The sequence below is a fragment of the Anolis carolinensis genome, chromosome 2 (genome assembly GCF_035594765.1).
Source record: "Anolis carolinensis isolate JA03-04 chromosome 2, rAnoCar3.1.pri, whole genome shotgun sequence".
Classification (NCBI taxonomy): domain Eukaryota; kingdom Metazoa; phylum Chordata; class Lepidosauria; order Squamata; family Dactyloidae; genus Anolis; species Anolis carolinensis.
The window spans coordinates 205,120,247-205,136,801 of NC_085842.1; the positions used below are offsets into that span (position 1 = coordinate 205,120,247).

The 16,555-nt window shown below is 34.8% G+C and overlaps 1 protein-coding gene across 1 annotated transcript in view; it reads left to right on the plus strand.

Moving 5' to 3' along the window:
• Positions 1 to 16,555, plus strand: part of zcchc7 (zinc finger CCHC-type containing 7) — a 152,653-nt gene that overhangs the window by 109,721 nt on the left and 26,377 nt on the right. Inside the window, exon 6 of the mRNA XM_062971566.1 lies at positions 535 to 570. Within this exon, the coding sequence (XP_062827636.1) occupies positions 535 to 570 (36 nt within the window). The remainder of the gene's footprint in view (positions 1 to 534; positions 571 to 16,555) is intronic.

Here is a 16,555-nt window from a genome sequence, read left to right on the forward strand (position 1 = left end):
AATAAAGCCAAACAAAAGCTTTGATCAGAAATAGAAGCTGTGAAGCATTATCTCAACCTTCACATTAAGAAAATTAAATACCTACAACAATTATAATTTGACTCTTATTACAGTTGTTCTAGGAAATAGGGAATAGTTTTTGATTTCTAAGCAAAAGTATGCTAAGACAAATGAAATTTTGAATCACACATTTGAGCAGTCTAAAATGTTGAGAAAACCCCACTGCAGTTCAGATATTTATTTACATTTTAGGAGTCTTCCAAACTTGTATTCAGAACTTCTAAACTTTAGCAAAAGAAAAGAAGACAAAAAAACTGTTACTGGCCCTCTGACAATGGCAGGGAGTGTGTTAAACCAGTGTAAAATTCAATTAAACTGTCTAGCCAGGTTTTTGAAGCTGAAATGCAGACCCTTTCTGCTAAGCTTCTTATTTTCCTGTGACCGACACCGGTGGATACTGTGTTATGCCAAAACCAACAGGCTGTAAAGCACCTTGTTTCATGCTCCCAGCTGATCAATATTTTTATTTTCCAGGCTTGCCCAGAAATATGGAGGCAGTATCACCTAACAGTAAGTAGAAACACCTTTTTATTTTCTTTTACACCCAGCCTATTTACTCTTCTCTGAACTGCTGACCATAAAATATAGACAAGAATCTTGTGAAGGAAGATCATAAATATCTGAAGAGGATTTGAACTGAAGAAGCCAATACTATACTGTGCTTTCCCCCAACATTCTTTGGAAACTGTTTGTGTCAAAGAAATCATTCATATGGGTATGATGTCACTTTGCCACCTATAACTTCATCAGTGGTACGTAATAGAATAGTAATAACACCTGTCTCATTGAAACACTGGACACTGCTGTTACACATCTTGTGTGTGTTCCCAAAAACCATTATATCCTTTCACATTTTCCAAGTAAAACGATTTGTATAGTCATAACTCTGCTAGAGTGGGACATTGAAATAATAAAACATTTTATTTGTGCTTTCATAAGGAAATAAGTTGTTACCTATAAACATAACAGCTTGAAAGATTTTGTCTCTACCTATATGTAAAATACTTGGGACAAAACCTGGGGAAAACATTGAGATGGCTTAAGACAATATTAATTGTTCTGGATTACATCTTTATGCAGGTTTATATTTGGCTGTACAACATCAACATAATAAATATATATTGGAATTAAATTCCTAAAAACTTAGAATGGCTTTTGATAGATCACCAATGGTTTGATACCTATCTTTCTTATTCCCTCTCCTCCTTTCTAGTTAGTAGGTGATGTTGGAAGTATGTTCCCATTTGCATTTTAAAATGACATTGCTTTCCCATTTTCCCCATAAAAATTTAAACCTAGTTAATGGGATGTTCATGCTTGATACCAAAATTATTATTTTGTAATTTCTTTCCCTCCATCCCACACACAGAGATAGCTTTTGGAAGACATTGCTATGTAGCAGAAGTGTTCTGTTTCACGAAATAGTATAGTTTCTCTATACAAATAGAGATTTAAGAAGGAGATATTACTTCAGTATTTCAAAATATTTTGTATTTAGTTGCTCACTTAGCTTTTTATCAGTTTCCAAAAAGGTAGATTTGTCAAAAATACAAAAAGAGATACTTTTAAAAGTGGTTTTTAAGGCAGTTAGATTACAAGAACTATTCACTGATTTTAGATGAATTCTCTTATATTTTTATTAATGTACCTATTACCTTGTGATTTCTGAAATATGTGCAATATGTGCACAAATATTTACATATGAAGACTTGATTCCTTTCTGTAGCATTTTTGCATGAAATATGATTTTTATAACTGTGGCTATTTTGATATATTATCAGATAAGTAATTTCATGTTTAATAGTTTCTTTATAAAACTCCTAACTTAATTTTTTTAAGTAGTGGAACATTATTTCTAAGTTGCCACTGAACAAAATTATATGAGCATATAATTAAAAAATAGAAATCTAGTCACTGAAAAGACTAAAACATAGTAGTGTTTAAGGAAAAGAAACTGAATGCCATCTTCATAGTATGCACCCAATAAATTTTTAAAACCATTATTCATATTTGTGCTTATTTATATTGGTATAAAATATTTTATTCCATACATGTTTTTCTAGTTTTGTTCACCCCAGTTACTTTCTCTTTTAATAAACTAGAATATGAAGTATATATCAAATCTACATAAACAGAACAAATTTTGTATATCATACAAATATATACCATGTCGATAATCTTTTAATCCCGCTTATTATGCATGTTTGTCAAAGGGTTATATAAAATGTGTGGTTAATTTCTCATGCATAAGCAAAATGTCCCTAATTAATCATTGTGAATGCTTGTTCAGATCAACAGAACATAGTATTTGTCACTTCTTTGACTTCTGGTGGTTTTCATTCATTTTGCCTGCTTACTAAGAGATGGAGTGCCATCTATTGACTCTTGGTAGCTGTTGCACTTAAAAGCTGTCTTCGGTTCAAATGGAAGTGTAAATAGTATAATAGATGGATATACTTTTCTTATGTCTCTGGTACTTGAAATATTAGTTCTGTGAAAAAACTGGTGTCATTATGTCAGACGCCTTCTCTAAATTCAAGCATCTTGCCAGAATACAAAACGCAATAAGAACAAGGGAGACTAAGAAGCAATGTTTTAAGTAGTTCCTTGTATGTTTCTGCCTTCTGTTATTTCTGTTCTTGGGGGCTGTTTCATAATAACATTCTAGGTTTACGTCAACACATGTTGCAGAAACTTTTGTAGGTTGAATATTTATACTCTTCTATAAATAGTTACAGGATAAACACCCGCAGTTTCATAGAACTAATCATAATGAATGCAGTGAAAATAGATAGCTGTTTATATGGCTATAGCTGTTTTAAAATTGCAGCAATGTTCAAAATGTAAAGATTTTTGAATGTGTACATAGTTCTAATATACTACTATTCAAATTCTAAATACTTTCAATTGAACTACAGTTGTGTGTGTATGTGTGTGTGTGTGTGTGTGTGTATATATATTACTATAGGTATTCTAGGTTCCATAGATGCATTAATGTCTGGAAATCGGGTTGGCTGGCTAATGGGTTGCTGTGAGTTGGCTGGCTAATGTTCCACAAGATAGGGATGTATAATGCCTGACCTCAATATTATATTATATATTGAACCACTTTTCATATTAACATGATTTTAGGTATGGTAACCATTTAATGTACAGTTGGTGTGCATATTATTTTGCAGTATTCTCTGTGGTTAGCTCATTAATTGTACATTATTAGAACTTTATTTTACATATTTGTCAAGAAATGTTCATTGGGTAAATAAGGCCTGGATCCACTTTGTAAAATTATAGTTCTTTACTTGTCTGTTTCATTTCAAACGCATTGCCTTTCAGGAAAAGGTGCAGGAATTCAAATTCCAGACGGATTTTATGCCCTGATGTACCATTTGATTCTTGTGTTGTTGACACTGGGCACAGAATGGGCTATATGTGAGACCATGAAGGCAGTGGATTTGCATCTGATGGGAATCCCTTTTGAGATTCTGTCCTGAAATGTTTTGGGACTGTGGCTTCTCATAAAACTAGCAGAAGGTTGTTGATGAGAATTTTCTGTGTGCACAAACTCCCAGCCATAATATTTAACATTTCTACATAGTATTAGAAGAATTCCTTGCAGAGAAAAAGCTTCATAAATTTTGGAAATAAATTACCTTCTGCAAATGCCATTTTGGATGTAAATGTAAATGAATAGATTACAGTTTGCCATTTGGGAATATTTATTTATAGACTCCCATTTTGGTTGCAAGGTCCTCAAGGTCTTAAGTGTATAGGACTGACATTAGAACGATTTAAGCTGTGAACAAACAATCCCTTCATTGATTTCAAACATGGGACTTTTGGTACAAGGTGGCAGTATTTGATCCCCTGATTTAAAAAATTAGACTAGTATTTTAATGTTCTTTCTAATATGCGAGTTCTAAAATTCTTTTAAGATTTAAAAACGCATTAATATGAATATAAGCATTTAATCTTAACCAGTATCAAAGTTGTTTATGAAAAAAATACAAGCTCGTACATGGCAAGGTCGCAAAATCAAATATGTATATAGCCACAACCAACTTATGCTCAGTTGAGAGTTCTTATGTTTGGGGTGTATATTGAATATAAGTGGTATAAAATGAAGGTGGGTAGCTATTGTAATTAAGTGGGAAAATGACATTTCTGTCTTATGTCTGCTTTGTACGTGGGGGCGGGAGGGGAAATTTGTATTATAATGGCATACTGTATAAAATCTAGAGAGAGCACACTGTATCCAGAAAATAGTGACTGGTCTTAAATGTACACCCAACTGTTAGGGAAACAAAAGCATATGAAAGCAAAAAAGCTTTGCAAACGGTTGAATCGGTTTGCACATAGTCTTTTTTTTTCTTGGTATTTTTAACATTTGCTTTGCCGTGTGGGGTCTCCACCCTTTTTAAGGGATTATGATTTCTGCAGTCGCTTTGCTTTGTGTAGGCAGCAAGTTCTCCGCCCTCATCTACAATCTTCACATTTCTCATTTATATGAAAACCCCTCACTAGGATGGTCACCACCAGGGTTTGCCGCCATCAGAATCAAACTGTTAGGCACTATGATTTGGCATGCTTTCTGCCAGCTTGTTAATTTTACTTTCAACCACTGTATTCAAATGGTAAACCAGAAGCTGCTGTTTTGGCACGGGTACACAAAATATATGAAGACACAGTATGATTTTTGGTGCTTATATTTCTTTTGTGCCGTTATTAAAATTCTGCTTGGTGTGCCATTTTTTCTCAAATATGTATGTAGGCAGGCTTACATTTAAATCTGCATTACGATCAGGATCAAAGGAGCTCCTGAAAATAAATAAAAATGTAATTACTAAACATAGATAACTAGTCTCAAATTGAAAGAAATTTGCTGATTATCAGCAAGAGTTCTACAGAATAGAGATGAAGTAACATTTTAGCTAAACCAGAAGCTTGGTTTTTCCTAATTGCATCAGTGCCAATCCTAGCCTTACCTAAGATACGTGAACATACATTTTTGTAATTGTTTTTATGTTAGATTATTGTATTGTTAACAAAAGGGTGATGTGAATTTCTTTTGCATGCTTTTATAGCTATAGTTGTATCAATTCATCTAGCTGTTTCACAATAAAGTACACAAAAAGTACACAATATTCTGCCATCTTTCAGTCATGGTTTCTCAAATGTTCGTTCTACTGAGTTAGGCACTGTGGATATGCAAAGTTCAGGAGCCTTCCTCCATGAATTTGTAAAATGTTTCAGAAAGAAGTATTATTTGTAAATGGCAGAAAACTGGAATATTTTGGATGTTTATTATTGTTATATTCCAAAGCATCCCATGACAAAAATTAATATTTTGACAAATGTATTTTAATTTTAATTTGAAACACTATCTTTACGTTATATCTGAATTTGATCACTTAATCTATAAATTGTCAAAATAAAATAAAAATACAAAAACACACTAATTTCTTAATAATCCCTATCTTTTAATCACTCTGTGTGTGTGTGTTTTTCTGTGTTTTAAAAGGCTTATTTGAGGAATGTCATTTCGTTTTGCTTCCAATTTACTAATATATGTCAGTGGCTTTGTAGTTATTGTATTTATATGTTAAATCATTTTGGTTTTCTTTCCAATTGCTTCTTTTCATAGATTGGCTAAAGACAATAACTCAAAGGGAAATTGTGAATGTGTCTAAATAAATAACACTGTATTATCTGCATGAAAACACACACACCATCCCCTTTCTGTAAGGTCACTCTTTACCAATAAATACCAAAACACTGAGTATATTTCTTTATTTATCAGGTAACATTATCAGTTCAAACTCAGAGCATTGCTTTTGAAAACATTGCAGCTTACGTCTTATATATCCTTACTTGGGCTCAAGTTGTGTTAAATTCAGTTTATTTTTTTCCAGTTAACATGCACAGATTCAAGCCATATGGCTTGTTCATGATTCCAGCTTGCCAAAATACCCATAAGATGCTTTTTAAAACAACAATGCTATGCCTTTTGCACAGGCGTGAACAGATATAATTCCATTGAAAATTGTGTGATTTCCATTTAAATATATGTGTTGGATTACCTCCTTGATTATTTAAACAGTTTCTAAATTTAATTTTTATAATAATTTCAAATTATTAGACTATAAGTAACACATTGAGTATATGTCACGCCTGGTACGGGATGCCCTATAGTTTCCTTGCTAAAATGTATTTGAGATTGTGGAGTGAAGTGGTTGACTATTTGTGCATGTTGAGCATTTCTTTGTGCTTTTATTTCTAGGCCATCTCATATTAGACCAAAGTATCTAGTTCATGTATCCAAGTATAGATTTCTGCCTCCAAAAAGCATTAAAATGCATTAAAATATCCTAGTTGCTGCAAGGGGCAAATACTCTTTCTAGCTGTGTGCGTCTCATTTTAAGTGTACTTTGTAAACTATTGCTAATTAAAAATAATTACCCTTACTGTACCCTAATCATATTTTTACTTGCATGTAAACTAGTTGTGCTAGAATATGGCTGCAATATGTTTTTGATTTCTCTCCCCAGTAAAAGCAGTGCAGTAATGATAGCAATGATACCCAAATGTGAAATTGCGTTTAGGTAAATGTCAGATTTATACTTGTGGTTCTTTATCCAGCAAGTGACACATGTGTGGATGCCTGCTCATTTGGGTGAATCTCTTAAGCTCAGTAAGGGCTATGGTGTTATAGTAGTAAAACAGTACCAGATTAGTTCTTATATATACTTTGTCCTGTATCAAATTAGACACTTTAATAATTTAAATATATAATTTGTCCAGAATATTATCTGTACTATTATGATGATACTTTTTGAGTCTTTGTCCATAATATTTACTCCCTTTAGCAAGCAAAAATATAAGTTATATCATCCTTTCATGTCTTTATAGTCTTCATGTTTATCTTAAATAAAGATTAGGTAAGACAGTGATTCTAAAACGAATTCTTAATGCGTTATAGTCCAACTAGTGGAAATAAGAAACTGATTCCTTGCTAAAACCTTTTTGGAAAAAATGCCTTCTGCAACCAAAAAATATTTTGCATTGTTACTATTAAATCACTATAGAAATACATTACAAATATACATATTATTATATTCCCTATTATATTCCCCAAGTATTGTTGTTGTTGTTGCTATTATTATTATTATTATTATTATTATTATTATTATTATTATTATTAAAGAACATATTGCATAGGATTTCTTAGGCAAGGAAGTCTCTGAAATTGGTTTTGTCACTCGCTTCTCTTTACATCGTTAGTGGTCTTCCATCCAATTGCTGCCCAGGACTGACCATTCTTAGCTTCCAAGATCAGTGTAAAAGAAGCTTTTGAGAATCAGACTACTTAAGCTATAAGTTTTTTAAAGGATTCATTTTTTAAAAAAACTTTACTTCCACATCACTCCATTGTCATGTGACTTGTGCCTTGCAGGTCCGATGTAGTTATACTATAGAGTTAGAATCCCACCTGCGTAGAAAAATTCTGTAAATCGGTTTCAGTATTATAGTTTTCAATATAAAATTACTCTCTGTTCCAGTTTGCCTTTAAGAGATATGGGTACCATTGTTGCCATTGTTGTTATTTGAAAGCCAATAGCACTTTTTTTCACTGACTCATATGGCTTACTTTTGTCCTGAAAAACAAGCCTTAATGAGCTTTTTGACCGATGCTGAAATTGTTTTTGGTTAGGGAGAATTACAATATCCTTTGTGTTTTCACAAAAGTTAAAATGGGGCATATCCAGAGCCAACATGGCATAATGATTTGAGAGGACTGTTCAGATTCCCTATTGACCATGGAAACCTTTTGAGGGACCTTGGGCAAGTTAGGCTCTCTCAACTTCAGAGGACAGCAATAGCAAACCATGTAAACAAACCTTGTAAAAAAAAACCAAAAAACAACCCCATGATAAATTGGCCTTAGGGTAAACAGAACTTGAAAATGACCTGAAATCAAACCAAGAATGAATATGTCCCCTTGTATGATAAAAATATGTTTTTTCATTACTAAGTCCTGAAGGCCTAGTAATCTTTAAAAAAAATCGTCTGGCATATATACTCATCAGTCCTGTTCATCTTCCTGGGCTTCTAAATGGCTTTTTATGCCAATCATTGTAGTATCTTTCTGGATTGGCTTCATTGATGGGAGTAGGAAGCATTGTGTTGTACAGTGATTCTACTCCTATCTGTGAGACTTATTCCAGAAATTACCATTGAGGATTCCTGTTCATCCCCATGGACATTAAACCTTGGGGTAACACAGTGTTCTGTCTTGTCCCCCACGCTGTTCAGTAACTGCATGCAGCCACTGGGTGAGTAGTAGGTTTGCTGTTTGCTACCATAAAATTACTGATTATGCTCATCTGTACTTTTCCTGATCATCAAAATCAGATTGCGCTGTGCAGATGCTGGATGGTATAGTGGCCAAATGAGCATTGATAAACTAAAGTTGAATCCCAGTAAGATGGTGTATACCTGTATTGGTTGTTCTTAAATCCACAAAATGGATAAACTACTTGCTGTGAATGGTAATACACTCCTACTAAAAAAAATGGGTTCATAGATTGGGAGTACTGCTAAATCAGGAGTGTCAAACTAATTTTAATCAAGAGCCACATAAGCCTTACGATTGCCTTCAAAGGGCCATTTGGAATTATAAGACTGTTTTAAGTAACTATGTTGCCCTGGCATTGAAAGCCTTGTGGGCCACATAAAATGACATGGGTGACCGGATTCGGCCTGTGGGACACCTAGGACACCTGTCCTAGATCGATCTCTGTCACAAGTGGATTTCGTGCTGCTTCGGGCCAGCTTTGACTGGTGTACTAACTATATCCTTTCCTGGACAATAGTCCACACATTGGTATCTTCCCAGATAGATTAATATTACTCATTTTGTGTGCGGCTGCCCTTGAAGACAACGTGGAAACCACCACTAAAGCAAAATGCAGCAATGAGATTGTTAACTGATATGTCATATAAACAACATATAGCATTAATCTCAAAGGAGCCATAGTGGCTTCCAGTTTGTTTCAGGTCTGAATTGAAGGTGCTGGTGACAGCATTTACAGCCCTAAATGACGTGGGACCTTAATACTTGAAGGAGTACTTCCCCCTAGATATACCTGCCCAATGATACCAATAGGGACAGTACAATATGGGAGGACATGGGAGAGGGGTTTATCAGTTGTTGCATCCTAAATGTGAAATGTCCTCCCCAATGGAGTTTCAATGGGCTCCAATGTTGGTTTCCCTTAGGCACTCAGCCAAGACATGGCTCTTTATTCTTTTGAGGATTGATGTGCTTAAATTACTGAGATACACAGTGTTTAAATGTAGCTTTAAATTCTGCTTTAATTTGCAGTATCTAATTCTTTAGTCTTGTTTTATCTGTTGTATTGTTGAATGCAAAATAGTTTTGAATTGTTTGTTTTATTTGTGCTGAGGCCCCGTGAAATGTGGTATATTAATATTTTAATAATCTCAGCGGTCGATGAGTGTTCAGAAACCTGCCTGTAACCCTTGTGAACATCCAAGAATCCCGTTATTTCAAAATGGGGTCATGGAAATTATGCCTTCTTACTGGAAGCATGCTTATTTTGCAAAAATGTTTCACACTTTAAGCAGGCAACTTTACCACAATGGTCTGACAAACCCAGGAAACCCCATTCCTCCTTGCCAGTGTAGGAGCTGGACAGTCATCAGCCTATCTAATTGATTGAGATGTCCTTTTCTTCCTGAGCCCAGTCTCAAATTAACAAGGAAGAGTGGGACTGGTTTAGCAGCGGTGTGCTGTGATAAGTGACACTTCTTGGCATCATAAAGCTGCACTGGCACCTTACCATAAACCCAAAGCAAGGGTTGGGAGTAAAGAGAGGTGGCATATGGTAGCAAAGTGAATATATTTCTTTCAGGAAAAGGAGTGAAAGGGCTGCCATGCCTGTCTTCTAACTAGACATGCCACTGAATCATTTGTTTGGCCAATATTGTTAGTGAAAAACTGCACATGCCTGCCCTTTGAAATTGAGTGAATTGTTCTTTAATATTTATGGGTTGGGACATTGCTGTGTACACGGTTGTGCATTGCGTGCAAACTCACATTTTGATGGTTCTTAATTCTGTTAAAATGAAAATGAATGAAATGATGGCTTGAATTTCATTATTTCATTTATGTTTATTTAATAGGACATCCAAACAATTGAACTTATTCTGGCACACTGCATACTATACAAGTTACCAGGTGCATTTACATATGCAAGAACACGTTATTTTAACTAATTAAGTAATCCAGAACAACTAACCACTGCTTTGTTGCAAATTCACGATTTCACATCGACATACATATTCATTAACTAGTCTGCCTATTAGTACATAAGATAGTCCAGGGTTAACATACACTGAGTGATCTTGACTCTGCTCCGTACCTGTAGATTCTAACCTGCAACACTGATCCGTTAACATATTTGTGTAAATGGATGAAATTCTGAATTTTTTTGTGGCCCAACATTAAACTAAGAGGACCCTATTTGGCATTGGTACCCATAGTTTTAGAAGCAATGCTCCACAGTGCTGTGTGGTTGACCTCCACCTTAATCCCACTGGAAGACATACAGAAGTATTCTCTCTAAGAATCTGTGTTCATCAGCATGACTTTTTCTTGAAAGCAAACCACAGGGTCACACTGGAAAACCTAGAAATTTCTAGACAGAACATATTAATCAAATTAATGAATAATCAAATCCGCAAGAGTCAAGCTCATAAATGTGAAGGCTTGACCATGCTGCTCCACCTGTGCCCGTTTTTGAGATAACAGATCTGGCCATTACATCGTGGTTGGGTTACTGTAACACACTCTGCATGGGGCTACCTTTGGAAACTGTCAAGAAACTTTAAAATGCTGCAGGGAGACTGTTGATCTTGGTCACAGGGACTATGTGACTGCCCAGTTGTGGAAGTAGACTAGAGAATTTCTCTATAGAACCTGGAGATCCTTAGAGAACATGTTTATCAAATCCACAAAAGTCAAATCTGCAAATATCAACTGTATTGTTCCAGTATAGGAACCAGCAGTTTGCAGTTCGATCTGTAGTATAGGGAAAGGGTTCCCAAATGTTGGTCTTCCAGGTATTTAGGACTTTACCTCCCAGAATTGACTAAGTTGACCAGAGCTTCTGGTATAGGACATTGTCCCAGTTTTTCTTGCACAAACCTAGGCTTTCAAGGTTTTAAATTTCATAATTTTTCCATACATCACAATTATATAATAATAATAATAATAATAATAATAATAATAATAATAATAATAATAATAAAACTTTATTTATACCCCACCACCATCTCCCCAATGGGGACTCGGGGCGGCTTACATGGGGCCATGCCCAAGACAATACAACAAACCATAACATAATACAATTAAATAATACATTACATAAAATAAACAGTACAACATAAGATCAAAACAGCAATATAACACGAGCGGGCCGCATGAATACTACATTTAAAAACTAGATTAAAAATTAAAACTCTGGGTGAGAAAGGGATCAGAATAAAACCTCGAGGGACGGGACATCAGATGAAGCATTTTATTTTCTTAACATGATAAAAGTTTTAGATTTGATATTAAAACTATTATTGCATTTGTTTCCATTCTTTCCAAAATTTCCATCATCTTCTTTTAATATACTTACAGCCTATAACCACACTGAGTCTCCTTTAAGAGAGAAATGTGTAATATTGTTATTATTGTTCTTGTTCTTGTAACAGTTGAACCAAAAATACAATGAATTTTAATACTGTATCTATTTTAATCCCTTTTCTGTTTATTCTTTTTACTGTTTTAATTGCATGTTACATTGTTTTAGTTTTGTTTTTAATGAAACAATAATTTCATTGTTATTACCTTTCATGTGGAGCCCCGATGGCGAAGTGTGTTAAAGCACTGAGCTGCTGAACTTGCAGACCGAAAGGTCGCAGGTTCAAATCCCAGGAGCGGAGTGAGCGCCCGCTGTTAGCTCCAGCTTCTGCCAACCTAACAGTTCGAAAACATGCAAATGTGAGTAGATCAATAGGTATCGCTCCGGCGGGAAGGTAACGGCGCTCCATGCAGTCATGCCGGTCACATGACCTTGGAGGTGTCTATGGACAATGCCGGCTCTTCAGCTTAGAAATAGAGATGAGCACTAACCCCCAGAATCAGACATGACTGGACTTAACGTCAGAGGAAACCTTTACCATTTTTTACCTTTCATGTGGTAAACTATATTTTATTTTTAAATTAGGGGAGGCATGTGAGAGCTACTGCCCTATATTTTTAATGAGGACATACAAGCCTCATTGCATGTTCATGGTCTCTCTTGGTCTCACCAGGCTTGCAGGCCGTATGTAGGGTGGCCACAGAGGTAGTCCCAAATAATCAGCAAATTAAAAAAATTGCAAAATGAAACTTGTGGAACTGGAGAACCAACTGTTTATGATGACTTGTGCTTGAACCATAGTAGGATAAGATCTTGACAGAAGAGAAACATATAGCTCTTTTACGGTTAGTGAATCATTAGCTTTTTTTTTTTTTAAACCTATACATTTTTAAATGCACCATATAATTCTTCTGGACCTATCCTTAAAATATCAAATAGCTATTCATTTGCAAAGTTTCCCACTCCCACTCTGTCCCCAATTTTTACAGGAAGAGGATATATCATTATTGGTGCTTAAATGGATGGTAGCAAAATCATATAAGTGAAAAAGTGTCATATTAATAATTTGGTACCCTCCTGTGTGATGGTTAGTAGCCTGTAGTTGTCATTTGAAATGTCTACACTGTGACATTAAGAATTTCACAAGTATTCAGCGGCACAGTTGGAGAGGAGATGTTACATTACATTTGTATTGCTGATCTCTCTGTGTGTCTTATGTGAGTGAGACCATAAAAACTATTAAGTAACTGTTTCTCTTATAAACAAGCCTCAACATCAAGAACTGATTAAATGGTCATATAGATTATATGGTTGTTTTCTTGGTTTTATTTTCCTTTGAATGCTCACTTGCTTATCTTATATAAGTAATTAGTTTCTTGAACCACTGTATAAATAATGAATATTGTAATGACTGAATTGAGAATTTAAAGATTAGGTTTCTTTAAAATTATGCATTGGCACACCATAATGTCTGTAGCAGTTACAGTGAGATGACAGAACATTTTGGTGGTATTAGGTCCTCATTTTTTAAAGTATTTATAAACATCCACAATCTCTCTAGTTGTCATGCTGTCTTCAAAAGTCAGAGTGTGAGACACAGAGCTAGTTTACTCCTAATTAATTGATTCAGCCTCCTATAGAATAATGGGACGGAGTTCAGAAGTTATGATTAAATAGTGTAGGTTCTGTTGGTTGTCTCCTCATAGTAGCACATTTCTCAGCAGAGACATTATCCCATAAAATGACATTCTTCATTATTATAATATTATTATGTTTATTTATACCCCACTTTTTCTCTTCACTAGGAGACTCAAAACAGCTTACATTAAAAGCATTTAAATACAATTTAAAATCTACAAATATATAAACATTAAAACAGGATTAAATATCACTATAATTTTTAAAAAAACAGTTAAAATCTATAAAAACATATTCAAAACTAAAACCCACATTCATTCTTCATGTTGATCCATTAACAGAAAGCATTTTGAATGCCATTTATTCTACAGCAGTGATTCTCAACCTGTGGGTCCCCAGGTGTTTTAGCCTACAACTCCCAGAAATTCCAGCCAGTTTACCAGCTGTTAGGATTTCAAGGAGTTGAAACATCTGGGAGCCCACAGGTTGAAAACCACCGTTCTACAGCTTTTGCGTTTTTTTCTGTTTTCCTTTTCCAAAACTGTTTACTTACCAATATATACACACACTTTATATAAATTAAAATGTTAAATAGTCTTCTTCTTTTGGCACAAACTAAAATGTCAAAAATGTGGATTTTGGTCAGTGAGATGCCTAAATTAAATCTGAAATAAAACCAACATTATACAAGTGGCAGTTTATTCACACAACTGAAATTTCTCCTCCTTCCTGCTCTCCTCTGCCAAACACTGTATGGTTGAAAGAGTTCCAAGTCTCTGGAACAGATTTTGAAGATGTTCAGAAAAAAAACAGGCATCCCCTCTGTTGCCAGAAGTTGTTCCATCAGCAGGAAAACTTCATTACAGTTTGTTTTTGCCTCAGAAACTTTGCAATAAACATGGAAGAATGACAATTGTATGAGGAGTTCTATTTTACCTTGAAGACCTAATTGTTTTATGGTATGACTGGGATCTTGTATATACAGTAGAGTCTCACTTATCCAACATAAACGGGCCAGCAGAACGTTGGATAAGCAAATATTTTGGATAATAAGGAGGGATTAAGGAAAAGCCTATTAAACATCAAATTAGGTTATGATTTTACAAATTAAGCACCAAAACATCATGTTATACAACAAATTTGACAGAAAAAGTAGTTCAATATACAGTAATGCTATGTAGTAATTACTATATTTACAAATTAATCACCAAAATATCATTGAAAACATTGACTACAAAAATGCGTTGGATAATCCAGAACGTTGGATAAGTGAGACTCTACTGTACTTAAGTAAGACTAAGCCCTGTTAGGTGACCTAAATACCTTGAAGGCACCAGATCCCATTCAATCTTGAAAAGTAAGCAGGATCAGCCCTTGTTAGTACTTGGTTAGAAGACCATCAACAAACACCAGGTCCTCTATGCTATATTTCAAAGGAAAGAACTGGCAAAACCATCTCTCAATATTATTTACCTAAGAAAACCCTATGAAATTCATGTGGTCACTATCAGTCAGCCAACAACTGAAAAGAGTGCGCGGCCACACACTCAAACGCAATTGACTTTATTGGGACTAGCATGTTGAGATCTAAGAAAGAATCTTCAGCTGAAAAGCAACCTCCATCTTACAAAGATTTTTCTATTTAAACACTGTAAAGGGGAAAGTAGAAGTACCAGACCCTGCTTCATACTACTTTTTGTCCCCTCCCCATACGTCTTTCCTATTGACTGATATTTATTCCCTTACAATTAGGGGACATACTTATCACATCTGATATTTCTCGGTTTTTGTAAGAGTTTTTGGGTCGAGATAATCAGGCTCTACCATACAGCCTTGTTTTTCATCTGAGTTTGCTGCTTGCTCTGCTTGATTGACATAAAAAAATAACTGGCTAGACTTTATCTCTTCATATTTTGACTTTCAAGTAATATGCCACAAACATCACCTCATTCACTTGCTAGAGCAAGGAGGACTTGTTGCCATGAACATCTAATGCTCATTTTTATATCATTCTAAAACTACAGCTTAGTCTTAGATGTACAGGAAAAGCCCAGTTTGTCTGCAAAGATGTGGTTAGAATCTTCTACTTAAACCTATCTCTATTATATTTCATTATTTTCTCAGCATTATAAATTATAATTTGGCCCTGGCTCCTTTTGACAAAACCATAATTTCTGCAAAGGCTGAGAACTGTGAGACTTCAAAATGTTGTTAGACTGTAACTCCTTGGCCCTTGTCAGCATGGCCAATGGCCAGGAGTTTTGGGAGTTGAAGGTAAACAACAACTGGAGGACCACATTATTCCCAATTCTGGTTTACATTTATCAGTTACCTCAAATTTGAACAATGAGGAATCTTTGTCACCTTAAAAGAGGACATTTCTATTTGCTTTCTTGAACCAGAATAGAGTTAGAAGGTCATGACCCCAAGGGTTTTGGTAATGTAGTACTTAACTATAATTTAGTAGCATGTCTGAAAAGGCAATATACTAAGGTGATATACTTTTTACTTAAATAGGTAAAATTTAATACTTAAACCTGATTGCTCCACCAATTTCTACATGCTCAATATACCTTTGTGGCTTTTTACTGACCATAGATCTTTCTGTTGCTACTTGGTTTGGCTAGCCTGTTATGAACATCCTACGCAACGTTGTCTGTTATGCAAAACTTCACCTGAGTTCAATATAGATATACAATACATTAAATTGCAGCTAATTTCCATTAATCTTTGCTATTCTTATTTTTATTGTGCTTTGCAGGCAAACATTTCATCAGAAAGCAATTCATATCAAACAAAAATTCAGGACTGGCAGTTTATGTAAATGTAAATGGGAGAGACTCCCTGCTATCATGCTTACAGATGGGAAAGACAGGACATATGGTAACAAGAGGAGTAAAGGAATAATATTAAATAATATTAAATATTATTTTAATAAATCATTTGTTTCCCTTATTACAGTAGCTCCACTAGCTATCTGTCAGTTTTCAGGCACAGTTGAAAAATACTGGTTATGACTTACAAAACTTAATATGTCCTAAATCCATAATCCAATTCCCAGATATTTGCAAGTTTGGTCATTCCCTCAGTCCCAACATCTTTATTAAAAAAAAAAAGTCTGATGGACACACAAGAGCGGATTTTTC